Raw genomic sequence first — 19,438 nt, forward strand, 5'->3', positions numbered from 1 at the left:
GCCATCCCTGCATCCCCATCCTTGTACCCCCCCATCCATGCTGGATCCCTGCATTCCCACCCCTTGGTACCCCCCCATCCACGCTGCATCCCTGCATCCCCATCCTTGTACCCCCCTATTCCACACTGCATTCCTGAACCCCATCCCTGAACTCTCTTATCCACGCTGCATCCTGCATCCCCATCCTTGTACCCCCCATCCATGCTGCATCCGCATCCCCATCCTTGTACCCCCCTATCCACACTGCATCCCTGAACCCCATCCCTGAACTCTCTTATCCATGCTGCATCCCTGCATCCCCATCCTTGTAACCCCCTATCCACGCTGCATCCCTGAATCCCATCCCTGCACCCCCCAATCCACACCACATCCCTAGACCCACATCCCCAGACCCACATCCCCACCCTCAGACCAACCATGCTGGTTTGGGGAGGGGAGAGATCCCCAGAGGGGGTTCATGGCCCACCAGCAGGGCCCCATCCTGACCCCCCCCCCCAGCACCCCACTTTGCTCAGTGCCACTTCCCATGAGGGGAACTCTGCCCTGATCCCACTTCCCCTTCCCAGAGCCCTAAAACGGGATCCTGCCTCCGCCACTTCCTCCCTGCGCATCCCTATGAGATCCCCTTATCCCCACGCACGAGGAGCCCCAGGGAGGTACCTGCTGGGGGGCACGAGCACCCCGAAAGCATCAGGTCTGGATGGAGCCCCATCCAGGAGCCCCTTTCCCCCCCCCCCCCTTCCCCCTTGGTGCTCCCCACTTCCCAGCCCTCGGAGCCTTGCTTGGGATCCATAAGGAGCTTGTGCCTCGTGCCTCGGAGGCTTAACCAAAGCCGTGGGGATGCGGAGCTGCCCCGGCCCCTTCCCAACCCCAAGCATTGGAGCCGCGGTCCCCCCCTTTCCCCCCCCCCCCCCATCGGTCCCCCTATGGGTGCCCCATCACAAGCAGCACCTTGGGTGCAACCTTAGGGCGGGTGGCAGCGGGCGCAAGCTCCCATCCTAAAGCACCCTTGGGATTTAGCGGGGAGACCTGACCTTAATCCCCCCGGGCATGCAGGGGCCTGGAGGGGGCCGCTATGGGGCTGCTGCCCCCCCCCCCCCAGCGCCAGATGTGCCGAGCATCCCTGGCTCCATCCCGCCCCACGGCTGCCCAAGGCTCTCCCTGCAGAGACCCGGGCCCGTTTCCATCCTGGTACCCACCATGGGGGGAGCCCGGAGTTGGAGACCCCTAAGTGCTGTGTGTCGTGGTCCTCGTGGGCCGGGTGAGGAGCCATGGGCCGTACATGGGCTGTGCATGGGGCGTGCAAGGGGCCAGTGGGGCTGTGCAAGGTCTGTATGGGATGTGTGGGGTCCCCATAGGCTGTGCAAGGTCCCATGGGTCGTGCAGGTCTGTATGGGATGTGCAAGGTCTATATGGGATGTGCAAGGTCTGTATGGGGCGTGGCAAGGGGCCAGTGGGGCTGTGCAAGGTCTGTATGGGGATGTGCAAGGTCTGTATGGGACGTGCAAGGTCCCTATGGGGCTGTGCAAGGTCTGTATGGGATGTGTGGGGTCCCCATAGGCTGTGCAAGGTCCCCATGGGGCTGTTCAAGGTTCCCATGGGGCTGTGCAAGGTCTGGATGGGATGTGCAAGGTCTATATGGGATGTGTGGGGTCCCCATGGACTGTACAAGGTCCCTGTGGGGCTGTACAAGGTCCCCATGGGGATGTACAAGGTCCCTATGGGATGTGTGGGGTCCCCATGGGTTGTACAAAGTCCCATGGGCTACGCAAGGTCTGTATGGGATGCATGGGGTCGCCATGGGCTGTACATGGTCTCCATGGGCTGTGCAAGGTCTATATGGGATGTGCAAGGTCTATATGGGAGTGCAAGGTCTATATGGGACGTGCAAGGTCTATATGGGATGTGCAAGGTCTATATGGGACGTGTGGGGTCTATATGGGACGTGTGGGGTCCCCATGGGCTGTACACGGTCCCTATGGGGCCGCGCAAGGAGCTCACTGAGGCTGGCGAACGGGCACTGACTTCCCCAGTGCCACCAGGCCCCGGTCCCCGCTGTCACCGTCACCAGCCCCATTCATTCCCCCCCCTCCCTGGCACCCATTGCCCTCAGCCCTGCTTGCACCCAATGTGGGGGGGGGGACAGGGACACCCATTGGGTGGGCACCTACCTGTGCCTGCGCCCACGTCCGCGCTGCTCACATCGCGGCTGCCGGCGCCGGGGCCGCTAAAGCCGATTAAGGACCGGCTTTAGAGCTCCCCCCCCCATTCCCATTCCCACTGCTCCTCCCGCCTCATTCCAGCGCCTGGGCACAGCCCGGGCAGGCTGGGAATGCCCAGGGAAAGGGGTGCCCTTGGTGGGGTGCTGGGGGCACCCCATGGGGGGGCAAAGCTGCGTCCTGGGGTCACTCAGGGTCTGCATCCCCCCCATTCCCCATCTATCGCATCCAAGGGGATTTCTCCTTCCAGCAGCCCAGGGGAAGGGAATCTCTGAGCCTTCTCCCCACATTCCATCCCTTCTTCATTAGTGTTGGAGATGGGGGACCCCCACAATCCCCCCCCCCCCCATCCCAGGACATCAATGACAACAGCACACAGGATGGGAAGGGATCAGCTCTATTGATTCCAGAAGGAAACAGAGGCAGGGATACAGAAGCTTGGCAAGCACAGATACATAACGCGGTGTCACCACATCCCGCCGGAGCAGGGGGCCTCATCCTGCCCCCAGGCCTGGGGGTCTAGAGCTGGATGGAGCCTGGCAGTGAGGGGAGCTGCCCCTCGCTCAATGGGAAAACCTTCCTCAATGCTTCCTAAAGCATCCTTGGCCTCATCCTGCCTGGAAAAGGGCTCCTGAGCCTCCTGCCACTGGAGAACAAAGCGGGGTTCGAACCCCACTGGATGCAGCATCCCCCGAAGAGGAGGTTCAAGTGGGTCCTGCAGGAGCGGGCTCCATCTCCCCGTCCACCAAAGCCATCTGGTCCCAGGATACAGCTCCGGGGCCTTTCAACTTCCCATATTCCATCCAATCCCTCGACGCCGGGCGGGATTCCCTGCTCCGGAGCGGCTCCCACCTTTGGCTAAGGCACAACTCGGCTGCTTAGAAAAGAGAAACCCAACGGCAAAGAGGCGCTTGGGATGGGCAATACAGTACACGGAGTGACGGGAATGCTGCCTGGAAACGGGGGAAAAACAGGGAATTTGGGGGAAAAAGCCCAAAAAAGAGTTGCTCGAGGCAACGCTCCACGTCAGGCACCAGCATCAGAGCTGCCTCTTGCTCAGCCCCATGGGAATGGCTTCGCTCCTCCCAGCCCTGCAGAGAAAGCTTTGGCAAACAGCAGGATCGCGCCTCCGCTCCGTACGCGCGATTCCCGCTTGTCTTTGGCTGCGCTTTTAAAAGGATTTGGATGCTGAAAAAGCTCTTTTTTTTTTACGGTTTGGTTTTTGGCTTTTATAGAAATAGATATTTTTTTTTTTTACTTTTTTTTTCTCTACAAAAAAAAAAAAAAAACACCAAAAATGGAAGCATCCGGAAGCGTTTCCAATAGGTTTATATATAAAATTCCTGCTCTAGAAAAGGAAAAAAAAAATCCCGACGTCGGCGCTGGATCCCGGCGGGCCGACAAGAAAACACCGAAATACTCTGCCTTTGGGAAAGCAAATCCTGCCCAGGGATCCCAGGAATGGTGCCGCGAGGTTACATGATGCTGCAGTTCTGCACAGCCTGAGCCTGCGAGGAAGAGAGGGACAGCAGCGCGTGAGCCCCAAAGCGGTGCCAAGGAGGCAGCAAATTCCATGTGGGATCCCTCCCAGTGCCCTTGGGATGCAACGCACCCCCCCCTCAGCCCTGAATTGGGGGGGATTAGAGGAGGGTGGCTTGCTCTTGTGCGTGAGGGATGGGTGGAATGAGAGCCATGGGGATGAGGGATGCTCCTGGGGGTCAAGCACGGGATGCGGGGATGCTGCGGACAACCCCTCCCGATCCCTCCCATTCCGAAGGTGGCCGGAGGAAGAGGAAGAGCAAAGAGGAGGAAGAGGAAGGCGCTGCCCTGTTGGGAGACGAGGGTGCTGGTGGGCACCAACCTGCCGGCGAGGGCTGGTGTCGCCCAGGAGGTAGTTCCTGGTCACGAGCGTCTCGCCGAGGCCGATGCTGCCGGCGTCGCCCATGCTGCGGTAGCTGCGGGTGACGGTCACGCTGGAGGTGGACGAGCCCGAGGACATGGTGGCCATGTTCTGGTTGCCCCCCTTGTCGGCCGGTTGCCCGCACGTGCCGCAGACCACGGTGCGCGAGCGCAGGTTGTATTCGCCGGGGTCGCCGGGGCCGCCGCAGCTGCCCTGCACCGGAGGGAAGGGGTTGGGACGCGGGCAAAGGGACCTCAAGCACCGGCCAGAGCAGCTTCGGCATCGAGCACCCTGCCCTGAGGAGGAGGTCTTCAAAGAGGTCCCTGAACAGCCCGTCCCACCCATGCCCTGCTTTGAAACTAATAGTGCTAATAACAGTAATTATGTTATTGTTATGACTGTGCATTCTCCTCCTCCTTCTTCTTCATTTTCTCCTTCTTCTTTTCTTCTTCTTCTCCTTCTTTTCTTCTCTTCTTCTTCCTCTTCTTCTTCATTTTGTTCTTCTTCTTCCTCTTCTTCTTCTTCATTTCTCCTTCTTCTCCTTCATTTTCTTCTTCTTCTCCTTCATTTTCTCCTTCTTCTCCCTTCTTCTCCTTCTGCTTCCTTTTCTATTCTTCTTCTTTTCCTCCTTCCTTTTCTCTTCTCCTTCTTCTCCTTCTCCTTCTTCTCCTTCTTCTCCTTCTCCTTCTTCTCCTTCTTCTCCTTCTTCTCCTTCTTCTCCTTCATTTTCTCCTTCTTCATTTTCTTCTTCTTCTTCTCCTTCTTTTCCTCCTTCTCCTTTTCCTTCTTCTCCTTCTCCTCCTTCTTCTTCTCCTTCTTCTTCCTTTTCTATTCTTCTTCTTCTTCTTCTCCTTCTTCTCCTTCATTTTCTCCTTCTTCTTCTCCTTCATTTTCTTTTTCTTCTCCTTCATTTTCTTTCTTCTTCTCCTTAATTTTCTTCTTCTTCTTCTTTTTCTTCTCCTTCTTCATTTCTTCTTCTTCTTTTCTTCTTTTTCTTTTCCTTCGTCTTGTTTTTCTTCTTCTCCCTTCTTCTGCTTTCTCTTCTAATTATTATTATTAGTACTATTTGATGATGATGATGATGATGATGATCCCTGGCAGTGTTCAAGGCCAGGCTGGACAGGGCTTGGAGCAAGCTGCTCTAGTGGAAGGTGTCCCTGCCTGTGACAGGGGTTGGAACTGGATGAGCTTTAAGGTCCCACCCAACCCAACCCATTCCATGACCCCATTACTATTACTGTAATTCCATAGACCCTGTTACTAGCACATTCCATGACTCTTATTACTACCATCATCCCTCCAACAGCCCCCCGAGGCACTCACGTGGTGATGGCGGTGGTGGATGTTGACTTCATCATCATCCTCATCCTCATCATCATCGTTGATGATCACGGTGCGGACCAGCTTCCGCATGGCCACCTCCTGCAGGGGACAGCAAAGGAGTTGGGGGGGGTGGGGGGTTGATGGCTGCTGACCCCCACCCCATGCCCTGGAGCTGCCCTCGGGCTCTTACCTCCCCATTGGAGTTTGATGAGGGCAGTGCGCAGGCTGTCCCCGGAGCCCCAGCTGCTCTGGGCTTTCCACACCACGTTGCTGGGGGGGCTATGGGTTTGCGCCAGCCCCTGAGGCCCAGATCTAGGGAGGAGAGCACAGAGTATTCAACTGTGGGTTGAAGGGAGAAGCTGTGGCTGCCCCATCCCTGGCAGTGCTCAAGGCCAGCTTGGATAGAGGGGCTTGGAGCATCCTGCTCTAGTGGAAGGTGTCCCTGCCCATGGAACTCAAGGTTCTTCCAACCCAACCCATTGTGGGGTTCTCTGATTCCATGAGTGGGTCTGGGATCCGGGCTGGATCCGTCACTGGGCTGCGACTCACCGTGACCACTTGGCCAGCCTTCAGGGTGAACTTCGGAGGGAAGCGGTAGGTGATGGGGGGATCGTCTCCATTCTGCCTCTTGATCTGCCAGTTCCCCATCGCCTGGTCCTGCAAGAGACCCCATGCTTAGATCCCTCTGTTCCTCCCCAGCTTGTCCCAGCTCCATCCCACCCACGGGGTGAAACAGGGATGAACTCCCTGAAGGCAAACTCACCTCATTGGACTTGTTCCTGAGCCTCACGAATCTCCCCTCCAAGTCAACCTCCTCCACACCAACGCGGCCGCTTGTCCGGGCCATGGTGGGAGAAGCTGGTGCGGCTCTCGCTGTCCTCCAGCTTCCTCTTCTTGGAGGAGCCCGGGGTGGACAAATGGCTCCGGGATGTCCCTTTGTGGGAGGAAGGGCTGGGTGACAACCTCAGCCTGGGCAGGAGGAGAAGGGGAGATGGAATCAGTGAGGACGCGAGGAGCGGGAGGCACCGAGCCCGTTGGGTTGGATGCTCACCGCTCCTCCTCGCCTTCCAGCAGCTTGCGGTAGGCATTGATCTCCATGTCCAGAGCCAGTTTGATGTCCAGCAGCTCCTGGTACTCATCGAGCTGCTGCTGCATGCGTGCCCTCATCTCGGCCATGTCCCGCTCCTTGTCGGACAGCAGGCGCCGGTTGGTCTCGCGTTCCCTGGCCAGGATATCCTCCAAGTCGTGCAGCTTCGCTTCCTTAGCAGCCAACTGCGTGGGGAAGGGAAGGTGAGGGGGGCTGCCCCATCTAAAGCCGCCCTTCGAGGTGGTGCATCCAGAGGGACACCCCCTTGGTCCTCACTCACCTGCTTCTGGAGCTGGCTGACTTCCGAGGAGAGGTTGTCAATGCGGATCCGGGTTTGCTGCAGCTCCTCATGGGCAGCACCCACCATGTTGCTGTTCCTCTCGGCAGACTGCTTGGCATTCTCCAGCTGGAGGATACGGATGGATGGATGGAGGGATGGAGGGAGGGATGGATGGATGGATGGAGGGATGGAGGGATGGATGGAGGGAGGGATGGAGGGAGGGATGGATGGATGGGTGGAGGGATGGATGGATGGATGGATGGATGGATGGATGGATGGATGGATGGATGGATGGATGGATGGATGGATGGAGGGATGGATGGATGGATGGATGGATGGATGGATGGATGGATGGATGGATGGATGGATGGATGGATGGATGGATGGATGGATAGATGGATGGAGGGATGGATGGATGGATGGATGGATGGATGGATGGATGGATGGATGGATGGATGGATGGATGGATGGATGGATGGATGGATGGAGGGATGGATGGATGGATGGATGGATGGATGGATGGATGGATGGATGGATGGATGGATAGATGGATGGAGGAATGGATGGATGGATGAATGGATAGATGGATGGAGGAATGGATGGATGGATGGATGGATGGAGGGAGGGAGGGAGGGAGGGAGGGAGGGAGGGAGGGATGGATGGATGGATGGATGGATGGATGGATGGATGGAGGGAGGGAGGGATGGATGGATGGATGGATGGATGGATGGATGGATGGATGGATAGATGGATGGAGGAATGGATGGATGGATGGATGGATGGATAGATGGATGGAGGAATGGATGGATGGATGGATGGATGGATGGATGGATGGAGGGATGGATGGATGGATGGATGGATGGAGGGATGGATGGATGGATGGATGGATGGAGGGAGGGATGGATGGATGGATGGATGGATGGATGGATGGATGGATGGATGGATGGATGGATAGATGGATGGAGGAATGGATGGATGGATGAATGGATAGATGGATGGAGGAATGGATGGATGGATGGATGGATGGATGGATGGGATGGATGGATGGATGGATGGATGGATGGAGGGGTCGCCATCCCCATCAGCCCTATGGGGCAGGGCGAGGAGGGGCCAAGGCACGTGGGGCGCTGCTCACCTTCGCCCCATAGGTCTTCTCCAGTTCCTCCTTGTAGAGCCTGATCTGGGCTTCGTGCTGGCTCCGCAGCTCCTGCAGGGCCTCCGAGAGCTTGCTCTCGAACTCCCGCTGCCGCCCGTTGTCGATCTCCACCAGCCGCGTCTCGTGCCGGCGCTTGGTCTCCCGCAGCTCCTGAGGCCGGGACACGGTGGGATCAGCTTCGGGCAGGGGGAACGCGAGCCGTTGGCAGCGGGGTTACCCCGCACCCGGACGCTCACCTCGCTGTAAATGTTCTTCTGGAATTCCAGCTCCTCCTTCAGCGTCTGGAGCCGGTTCTCGGCGTCCACGCGCCGCAGCATCTCATCCTGCAGCTGCTTCTTGGCTTCACCCAAGGCGCTCTCCAGCTGCGGGGCATTGGGGATGCTCAGCGCGCGCTCCCGGGGACCCAGCCCCGGCTCTGCCCCACAGCCATAGGGGACAGGGGGTGCCCAATGCTCACCTTGGCCACCTGCGCCCTCAGGTCCCTCACTTCGTTCTCCAGGTTCCTCTTCTCGCCCAGGGCCGTGGAGAGCGCGGCCTCCTTGGAGTTGAGCAGAGCCTCCACGTCCTTGAGCCGCGCCTGCGCCGTCAGCAGGTCCCCTTCCTTCTTGGCGTTCCTGCGGGGACCGCATGGGATGGGTGAGCGGCCATAGGGGACAGGGGCACAGCGCACACAGCGGTGTATATGGCACGGAGTGTGTAGTGTGGCACGGGGTATAGGGTATAGCACAGAGTAAATGGCACAGTGTATACGGCACAGTATATATAGCACTGTGTATATGGCACGGAGTGTGTAGTATGGAACGGGGGATAGGGTATAGCACAGAGTAAATGGCACAGTGTATACGGCACAGTGTATATGGCACTGTGTATATGGCACAGTGTGTGTAGTGTGGCACGGGGTATAGGGTATAGCACAGAGTAAATGGCACAGTGTATACAGCACAGTGTATATGGCACTGTGTATATGGCACGGAGTGTGTAGTGTGGCACGGGGTATAGGGTATAGCACAGAGTAAATGGCACAGTGTATATGGCACAATGTATATGGCACAGTGTGCTTAGTATAGCACGATGTATAGGGTATAGTACAGTGTATATAACACATTGTATATGGCACAGTGTATATGGCACAATGTATACAGCACAGTAGAGCATGGCACAGTGTATATAGCACTGTGTATATGGCACTGTGTATATGGCACAGTTTATATGGCACAGTGTATATGGCACAGTGTACACGGCACAGTGTATACGGCACAGTGTATACGGCACAGTGTATATGGCACAGTGTATATGGCACAGATTATATGGCACTGTGTATATGGCACAGTGTACACGGCACAGTGTATACGGCACAGTGTATATGGCACAGTGTATACGGCACAGTGTATACGGCACAGTGTATATGGCACAGTGTATATGGCACAGTGTATACGGCACAGTGTACACGGCACAGTGTATATGGCACAGTGTATATGGCACAGTGTATATGGCACAGTGTATATGGCACAGTGTATACGGCACAGTGTATACGGCACAGTGTATATGGCACAGTGTATATGGCACAGTGTATATGGCACAGTGTATACGGCACAGTGTATATGGCACAGTGTATATGGCACAGTGTATATGGCACAGTGTATATGGCACAGTGTATACGGCACAGTGTATATGGCACAGTGTATATGGCACAGTGTATGCGGCAGGCCCAGCCCCACACCGCACTGCGGGTGACTCTCCTGCCCTCCAGCATCGCCCCATCCCACCCCTGGCTCCTCCCCTCTCTCTTCCAGCCCTCCAGGAGCAGCTCCAGGCTGTTCCCTATGGAGCCATCGCTCTGTGCCTGGGGAACCCGACCCGACCCGAGCCCCCCCCCCCCCCCCCCCGGCCGCCCCAGACACAACCTGACACTATTTTGGTAGGTCCTATAAAAAGCACAGCCCTGTGGGTTCCTGTCAGCACCAGGGCAGGGAGCGTCACCCCCCCCCCTTCACAATGGGGGGCAGGATGGGCGCGTTCCTGAGGCAGAATTCCTGCCCCACGGCTCACAAATAGCAAGGGGGAGCTGGCGGCCCCACAGTAGGATCTGCCCCGCTTCCCATAGGGAGCACATGGAGGAGCTGCCTCCGCTCCTCTCCTCCTGCCCACCACGAGCAAGCAGCGGCATTCCCAGACTGGTGTGTGGGTGGCAAGCTCCTTGCTTGGCTTTTCCTGCCTTTCCTTCTGCTTTCTGCCCTGAGCAGGCATGGAAAAGTCATTCCAAGGTATCCCCCCCCCCCCGGTGCCGTACTCCATTAACCCCCCTTCGTGGGGCACCACGAGCCTCCCAGTACATCCCACTCCTTTCATGCCACTGACTCACGGCACAAAAACGCCATCTGGGAGCGGATCCAGGGCCTGAGTGGGCCCATCTGGCAGCAACTCCCTGCTGCCGACAGGGATCGATCCCACTGTTCCCGAGGGATTTCACCACCGAACCCTGGGACCTGGCTATACGGGGTGGGGGGGTCACTGGCTCTTTGGGCCTCTGATGCTTTAGGGGACACCGGCACCATTTAGGAGTGAGAAGGCTGAGATTGGATCTGCTGATGCCCCGTGGTAAATCCCAGGAGACTGGAGGGGGAAAAATCCCCTTTTCCCTCCTTGCTTCCCATCGGATCCTGCTCGGTTTTCCCTGCAGCCTCCCAGGCTCCGGCTGGCGCTGGGCTAAAAATACACCACTTCCATGGCAGCTGCAGCGCTCCCACGTCCCTTGGGAATGGGATGAACAGGGACCTTCATCCTCCTCCTCCTCCTCCTCCTCCTCCTCCTCCGCCTGTCCCACTGCTCCCTCCCCATCCCACCTGCGAGAGCAGATCCCAAAGGGAAGCACGGCCCCCACTTGTGGAGCAGCTCCCATGGGATTTGCTTCCCTACCCGGGGAGAGGCGAGCGTAAACGCAAGGGTTCGTTGAAGCCAAGAGGAGACAACACGAGGGAGGGAACCAAATCCTTCGGGAACAAACGTCTCCAGAGGGAAAACGGGGGGAAAAGGGGCCTCCGAGCTATTTTTAGCTTCTAAAAGCAGGAAGGAGAGGGGAAAAAATTCCCTATTGCAGCTGCCAGAAAATCCCAACGTTCATGGAAAGTTGGATCTGCTCGGAGCCGGCTCGGCACAGGCACAGAGCACGGGGGGGGGAGCTGCAGGAAGGCTCTGGAAACCTTGGCATCCTTGTCCTGGCTCTATTCCTGCCCTTCCCTCTGGGCCAGGATCCCAGGAGGAGCCCGGTTCTGGGCTCTCCCTCTGGGAATGCCGAGGCAGGACACGGCTCACCGGGGAGGGATGCTCTGGGCACGCTCAATGCCCACCCCTCATCCTTTCCATGGAATGGGATGGAGCCGGTACTGGAGAACCAGGCCCATCCCTCCTTCCCTGCATCCCAATCCAGACAAGGTGCCAGGTCAGGAGCTTCTTCCCCATGGATGGATCTTTTCCCTTTATCCCAGGGATCACTTCCCCTATCCCAAAGAACCATTACCCCCATCCCAAAGATCCCTTCCCCTATCCCAAGGACCATTACCCCCATCCCAAGGATCATTACCCCCATCCCAAGGATCCCTTCCCCTATCCCAAGGACCATTACCCCCATCCCAAGGATCATTACCCCCATCCCAAGGATCCCTTCCCCTATCCCAAGGACCATTGCCCCCATCCCAGGGATCCCTTCCCCTATCCCAAGGACCATTACCCCCATCCCAAGGATCCCTTCCCCTATCCCAAGGACCATTACCCCCATCCCAAGGATCATTACCCCCATCCCAAGGATCCCTTCCCCTATCCCAAGGACCATTGCCCCCATCCCAGGGATCCCTTCCCCTATCCCAAGGACCATTACCCCCAGCCCAGGGATCCCTTCCCCTATCCCAAGGATCATTACCCCCATCCCAGGATTACTCCTTCTATCCCAGGGATGATTCCCCCATGCCAAGGACCAGGGCCCTACAGGACAAGCAGCAGGGACAGGGTGAGGAAAGCCTCTATGGCGGGGCATTGGGAATGTGGCCGAGCAGCTTCTCCCAGCTCCTGACTCATCCGTGCCTCCGCCAGGTCACCAGGATAAACAGAGCCCGTCTCCAAGCACGGATCCCAAAGATCCCAGCACAATGTATAGGGAGGACAGGGTCGGCACGCAGCCCGGGAATGCCAGCGCTCATGGATGCATGGAAACGGCTCCCACCCTCCAGCATCCGCTAGGTCAGAGCCCGTTCCCGGTGCCGGGCACGCTCATCCCTAGGGATGAGGGGTTGAGCTCAGCTCCACGTAGCTTGTTGGCATCTCCGCAGAGCTCGGCTTCCCCTTCCTGCAATGGGGAGCTGGCTTTTCCATGCATCCTAAAGGGGGACCAACCCCGCTGGAACCAGGAAAGGGCATTTCATAGGGATATAAATGGACCCGGAATTCCGCTCCACAAATCCCATCACCAGGAGCCTCACCGGGAGCTGCTCCCAGCTCGATTCCTTTAGGAATCAGCTACAAGCATTCCCCATGAACCTTAGAAGGAGCTTTTCTCCTTCCCATGGATCCACCCTGCGCTGTCTCCCCACATCCTCTCCTAACAGGGAAAAGCACCCTGGCTTCACCAGAGCCGGGATGCACGGCCACACGGGACCACGGCATGGAATGCTGCCCCTTCCCGCACGGCTTCGAAGCTGGAAACGGGATGTCAGAGGATAAATAGCACATTCAAAAGCCACAGAGCCGTGGGGAGCCCCAGGGCCACTCGCTCCCTAGCCCAAGCCGGTGACTCATCCCAGCTCCTATGGAAATCCCAAGTCATGGAGCGACGTGGCTCTTTGGGCTGACTTCCCCCTGGAAACGGGAGGGCTCCGTGGTTTGGAAGGGCGGATGCTAGCCCCAGAAGGGTTTTAGAGCTGGAAAAAGGGGTTTGGCCGGCTCCAAAGTAGGAGTCGATAGGGAAAGGGATTGGGAATGGGCTTTCCGCTGCCCACAGTGCGCATCCCTCGGGCACGAGGCTGCGTCTTCCTTGGAGCAGGGAGGGAAACCAGCCTTAAGCTCGTGTTTGATGCAGCCAGGGCTTGGGGCAGCAGAGGAGGAGCAGGGATGCAAATGCCAGCTCCAGGAGCAAGGAAATGAGTTGCCACCACGGGAATGCGGCTGCGGTCCCCTTCCCGATGGCATCTCTGCATGCAAAGCAGTGGCGAGGCCGCTGTGCTCAGACGGATCCATGGCTGGGAAGGGGGTCCCGGATGGGACAAGGCAGAGAGGAGCCGGGAGGGGCAAAGCAAGGAGCAAGCCCGAGGGCTCCCTCCTGCCCTCATCCATCCGGGTCCGCAATGGGAACTGTGGGATCCAGCCTTGCCGGGAACGCCAGGGTTTGCCCGCAGCCCTGGAGCGCAGGCAGATAAGGGCCAGGGAGGTGTTTACCCTGCACAAGGTCTGTTTGCCTGCTGCTGCTGCTGCCTTGTTTGCCGTCGGCAGCCGGGGCGGGGTCTGGATGCGATTCCATTGGGAAAAGGCGGCTGGGGTGCACGGGATGAGGAGGCCGGAGCTGCGCTGCGGGAGGCAGACGCTCCCAGCTCCCCTCTGCCTGCTCTAGCATCCCTGCTTCCCCCTGGCCATGGGGCAGCATCCCTGGGAGGCGCAGGTTTAAACCCATGGCATGAAGGCTCGGCTTTGCCAAACCCCATAGGGATGCGGGGGAGAGGAGCACGATGGATCCCTTGCACCCCATGGGCGCTGCTGGGAGCGGGTTATCCACCAGCACCCATCCCATCAGGAAGGAAGGGGCAGGAGAGAGCGCCAGCAACCGCACCCAGCGCCAGGGCTGAGCCTGACTCATCCATCGCACAACCACAGCCTGCGTCGGGATGAAGGGGCCGCATCCAGCTCCGATCCCTGCCGTGGACAGGGACCCCTGCCACTGGAGCAGCTTCCCCTTTGTCCAAGAGGCCTCTGCTATCAGAAACCACCTCCCACAGAGCCACTCACAGCCCCGGAGCAGGAATCCGAAGGATCCCTAAGAGCTCTTGGCTCCCAGTCCTGGCTCCATCCCCACCTTGTAGGGACACGGTGCCAGCGCCTGCAGAGGTGCAGCCCCATAACGGGGCAGGGCAAAGTCCAGGCAGTCACTGTGAACGCTCCCTGGGCTGGCAGAGGACTTTGGCCCTCTTCCTGCAGCATCTCCTGGCTCTGAGCATGGGTGTGCAGCAATAGAGCTCCATGGCCGGGAGGGTAACCCCGGCTGCCAGCGCCTTCACCTTCCTCTCTGGTTTATGACGGACAATGGGCGGTGATGCTGGCTCAGCACCGCTCAGAACAGGGATGTCCCAACCCCAGTTTGCTTTCCTGCCATTCCCATGGGCTTGGTTCAACGCAGTTCATCAACCAACTCGTCATAGAATCAGGCTGGGTTGGGTTGAAGGGACCTTGAAGCTCATCCAGCTCCAACCCGTGCCACTAGAGCAGCTTGCTCCAAGCCCCATCCAGCCTGGCCTTGGGCACTGCCAGCAATGGGGCAGCCACAGCTTCTCCATTCAACCCATTCCAGTCCCCCAGCATCCTCCCAGGGAAGAACTTCCTTATCTCCAACCTGAACTTCCCCTGTTTCAGCCCGAACCCATCACCCCTTGTCCCATCCCTCCGGGCCCTGATGGAGATCCCTCTCCAGCATCCGGCTTCCACCCCCTTGGACTTCCCTTAATCCCCACAGGCACCGCGGGGCTCAGACCCGTGCTGGATGTGACCCAGCACAGCCGCCGAGGCAGCTGCCGTGGCACCGGTGCTGCTCCAGTTGCTCCCTCCACACTGGGACCATTCATCCCAGGGCTGAGGACCCAGCCCTGGCACCACGGTGAGGGGCTGCGGGCACGCACGTGGCACCGGCTGCCGGGAATGTGCTGAGCCAGGCACAAAGGAGCTGGTGCAGCAAATGGCATTGGAAAGAGGCCGGGAAATGGGGAGCGGAGCTGGCGGCAGAGCAGCGGGAAGTGATTCCCGGCTTTCCCTATCCCAAACCCACCTGGCCAATGCTTCCCAGGGACTCTGCGTATGGAATCAGAGTGGTTCGGGTTGGAACTCATCCGTGCCAACCTTCACTTTGGCCATGATCCGGGGTGTGGGGGGGGAAAGCTCCGGTGGCTTCCTCCTGTCCCGATGCCAGGCACCAATTCCCAAAGGGCATCAATTCAGCGCAGCAAGGAGCCGGGAGCAGCCTCTCCACACGCCGGGAACGGCTCCGGAGCTGAAGCGTTAACTGGGAATCAAGTGACGCGCAAGAGGCAGGAAAACACTTGTGGCAGCAAGTGCAGCCAGGGCAGGCTGGGACGCGCTGTGCTCGGCGCTGTACGGAAGGGGGGGGATGCATCCCCGCACCAAAAGCAGCCACAATTCCCTTTGGAATTGCTTCTCTTTAATCCCCCACCGCTGGGATAAAGCCCTTGATTTGGCAGGGCGGCTCCCACCGCCGTACAAGCGGTGAAGGCAACAGGATTTCCTCTCATTCCCCTCATTCCCGGGGCGGCCCTGCCCTGCAGCAGGAGCGGGGAAGACGCCAGCAACGGGAGCAGAGCCACCGAAACGAAAGTGTTGGAGCAGCGTCCTCTGCCTGAAACATTCCGACCGGGATAAAGTGGGGCTGGACAAGAAAGAGCCCTGCGGAGAAACGGCCGCGGGTGTAAAGGGGTCCCTGAGGGATGCGGGGGTCCCGGACCAGCCCTGGCTCCGCATCTCCTGCTCCCCCAGCAGCACAAACTGCTCTTTGTGTGCTCCAAAAGGGCAAAGCCTCCTCAGATCCCAACTGCTCCTTCCCTGGCAAAGGTTTTCCAAGGCACAGAGGGGGAAAGAGGCCAAGATCCCGAGGTTTTCCCCACACACACACACACCCACACGCAAAGTGTTCCAGCACAAGCACGTCACTGCTGCAGGCAGCGCCCGGCTCCGGCCGTGGGATTGGGGCTCTTTATCCCTTCTCCACTCCTCCGGCTCCCTTTTCCTGCTCCTGCTTGGGTGGTCATGGCTGGACATGGGGTAAAATCCCTGCGGGATGAGGGCCTGGTGGGTCCGCGCTTGGAGGAGCTTCCACACCCCCCCCAACAAGCACTATGGAAAGGGCAGTTTTCCTCCTTAAGGCAGGGATGAGCTCCGGGCGCGCAGGAAGAGGCTCTTCCAGCACCACTTTAATCGCGTTAAGGGCTGCAATTGAGGAAGTCATCGCCCAGCAGCCGCGCTCCAACAAGGGGCTGGTTCCGGAGGAGGGAGCTGCCCCTGCCCAAGCGGTGCTGCAGGGATCTGGGATGAGGGGGATCCTCGCTGGAGCGGGGCAATGGCTCCGGTTTCCATAGAGCCACAATAGGGCTGGGTTGAAGGGACCTTAAAGCTCATCCAGATCCAAGCACCTTCCACGAGAGCAGGCTGCTCCGAGCCCCATCCAGCCTCAATCCCCCCTCTGGCCTTGTCCTGTCCCTATATCCCTTGCCCAAAGCCCCCACAGCTCATGGAGAGGGCAGGATCAGGATGCAGAGCATCCCCCCCCCCCCCCCCCCCAGTGCCCTCCAAAGCCTCCTGCCCGTCCTTGGGGACCGCAGGGCAGGGACATTCCAGGCTCTCCCCATGGTGTTGGGGACTTTGGGAAACCCTTCCCGGACCGGCATCGGGAGCAGCTGACCACACAATGGGAAGGCTCCAGCCCAAGGGAAGAGCAGGCAGCTGGGAATAGCGGGATGGAGGAGGCACAGGGCAGGGAGCTAGGGAATACCGGGCTGGCCAGACCCTCCTTCACCCACCCAGCTCTTGCACCAGTGCGTCGGGAGCTGGTGAGACCGGTCTCCTGCTGCACACCCTCCACCCTGCACGGGAGGGACAGGAACCGGGTGCTAGGGGGTGGCCCCAGCCCCAGGAACTGTGCCCCACACAACGCCCCACGACAGCCCCAGCCCCACTTCTGTGCTGCTGAGACAACCGCAGCCGCGGGCAGCAGCGATGCTGGGGGATGCTGATAACGCAGCCCCATTGCTGCCTGCCCCATGGGAGATACCCGGAGCTTCCCCTCGGCTGATGGGGTGAGCTGGGGACTCCCCAGTGCAAAGGGCAGTGAGATGAGGACCAGGGCCTTGGGGGGGGGGGGGGCAGGACCGGTCCTCCCTTCCCATTGGGATGGAGCAGCACCCTTGCGATGGCTCCAACCCAGGGCCCAAAGGTTGAGGACACCCCTTCCAAACCCAGCATCTCTGTTCAGTGCCCCCCTCTCAGCACCACACCGAGAAGGTCCCTGGTGATGTGACAACGACTTGGCAACGACTGCGTGTGCGTGGGGGGAAAAGAGGCCCCGATGCTGGTGCCCGGCGCCGTGGCACGCAAAGGGCGGCGATGGATATCAGCTCTCATCTCACAGCCATGAGTCACAGACACCTCCCTCCTTCAGCACCCAGCCCTGAGCCCGCACCCAAACCCGCCTCCAACCCAAAAGCTGCTCTTTGGGAACCCCTCCGACTTTCCAAAGGGGGTTTGGTAGTGATGGAGAAGCTCCGGGAGCGTTTCCCATGGCAGGGATAAAGCCCGTCATCCCTAAAGCCCACGCTCCCAGGCTCCAAATGCTTTCCAGCCCTCCAAATACCACGGCCAAGATAGTTCTGGGGTTGCATCAGGCAGCAAAAAGCCTTTAGAGAGCTCAGCTCCCTGGGAGCAAGGACGGTGCCTTATCCGAGCGCAGCACATGGGGAAGGGAGCTATATATATCCCAGCGCTCGGCGTTCCGGGAGCGCTGGGGAAGGCGGCGCTTCACCCTTTCCCTGTCGGAAGAACGTTGACGGCATCTTCGGGGGAGGTTAATTTTAGCCTCGTCGGAGACGGCTCCAAAAGGGGTGTCCGGAGCAAAGGGAGGAAGAAGGGGGCTGTCCCGATCCTGCCCCAGGGACGGAGGGGAACCCGCTCCCTCCAGCAAGGAGCGGGACTCGGGAGCGGAGCCAATGGCACCGGGGCCATGGGAGCCCCAGGGAAGCCCAGGGCTGGTCCAGCCCTGACCAGGGAGCCCATTGCCAAGAGCCGTGTCCTCAGGGGACACGCTCCCAGCATGGGAAGGGCAGAGGCACCGGCAGCAGCGGGGAGGTCCCTATGGCAGGAAGGGAATGACCTAAACCTGTCAGGAAAGGGCCGGGGTGGGGGGGGGATTGGAGCCTCAGAGCAGAGCGGGAATGCATCGCCCGGAGGCAGCCGATGGGATGGGGATGCAGGCATCGCCCCAGGGGACCCCGCGGCACAGGCAGGGTTAAGGCAAACCCAACCAGAGCAGGTTCTTTAAGTGCCAAAGGCAGCAGAGGAAAACAGGGCGAGCTCCGTGGTGGGCAGGACGGAGCCAGCTGCCTGGCACCGCTTCCTGCCCTGCGCCCCAGCCTGCTCGGGAATAGCTCCGGGATGACGAATGCGGAGGGCCCACGGGCTCCGCGCCGCACGGACCCGCTCCCAGAGCATCCCTGGCGCTGGGAGGGCAGCGGGAATACCGGGAGACCCTCCCTGTCCTCTTGCTCCCTGCCATGGGCGCTCCAGCTCCAGCCAGGTCACGGGTTTCTCCTCTCCCGGCCTCCTCCAGGTCTCTATTTCCTCACGCCCGGCTCTTTGCCAGCCATGACGACAGCGATCGTCCCGGCCCCGTCCTCGTCCCGTCCCGTCCCGTCCCCCCCGTATCCCTCCATCCATCCCTATGGCACTCACCGCGCTTTGAGCTCCTTGTGCTCCTCCCGGACTTTGCTGAGCTCCAGCTGCAGCCGAGCTCTCTCCTTGGCCACGGAATCCAAGGTCTTGCGGGCATCGGCCAGCTCCGACTCGTAGGCAGCCTTGATGCCGGACACCTCCCGGCTCACCACCTCCTCGGACTCGGTGATGCGGAGCCTGAGCCCCGCGTTCTCCAGCTCCAAGGAGCGCACTTTGTCGATGTAGACGGCCAAGCGGTCGTTGAGCTCCTGCAGGTCCTCCTTCTCCTGCAGGCGGGTGATGCGGGTCGGGGACAGGGGGGTCCCCGCAGCCCCGCTGCGGGTGCTCCGCTTCTGCGAAGGGGTCGCCATCGGGGTCCGGAGGCAAAAGGCTCTCGGGCTCAGGTCACGGGAGCGGGGTCCCCAAGCGAGCGCCTCGGAGGCTCCGGTTTGTTCGGGTGCCCGCTTATATCGCGCAGGGAGGAGGAGCTGCGAGGAGGAGGAGGAGGAGGAGGAGGAGGGTGGAGTTGAGGCCCGGCTGCGGACAACACCCTTGCATCAGGCACGGCTGCTGCTGGGGGAAAGCAGGGAAAAGGGAAAAGCATCCTTGGGAATGGGGGGTTTTGGGGTGAACCCATTGAAAAAAAACCCTTCTCCCTCCCCCTTTTTCCCAGCTTTCAGCTTTGGAAAGGGCAAAGTGCTCCAAGGCTCAGAGAGCCTGCGCCGGGCACCCCCAGGGCATCGCTGCCCCACACAGAGGGGTAGGGGGCATCTCAAGCTGGCCCCAGGGG

The 19,438-nt window shown here is 59.6% G+C and overlaps 1 protein-coding gene across 1 annotated transcript; it reads right to left on the reverse strand.

The window, feature by feature from the left end:
• Nucleotides 1-3,536: 3,536 nt before the first annotated feature.
• On the reverse strand, nt 3,537-19,090 carry LMNA (lamin A/C). The gene is given in 15 exon segments (XM_061443846.1): nt 3,537-3,727; nt 4,081-4,332; nt 5,443-5,541; nt 5,633-5,647; nt 5,649-5,729; nt 5,731-5,754; nt 5,992-6,099; nt 6,206-6,293; nt 6,295-6,411; nt 6,494-6,714; nt 6,810-6,935; nt 7,945-8,115; nt 8,202-8,327; nt 8,423-8,579; nt 18,670-19,090. Coding segments are annotated over 15 exon segments (1,968 nt in total). The 5' UTR covers nt 19,020-19,090; the 3' UTR covers nt 3,537-3,694.
• Nucleotides 19,091-19,438: the final 348 nt, after the last annotated feature.

The sequence above is a fragment of the Pezoporus flaviventris genome, unplaced genomic scaffold (genome assembly GCF_033815535.1).
Source record: "Pezoporus flaviventris isolate CSIRO_AGI_PZ_B2104156 unplaced genomic scaffold, CSIRO_AGI_Pfla_v1 ptg000549l, whole genome shotgun sequence".
NCBI lineage: Eukaryota > Metazoa > Chordata > Aves > Psittaciformes > Psittacidae > Pezoporus > Pezoporus flaviventris.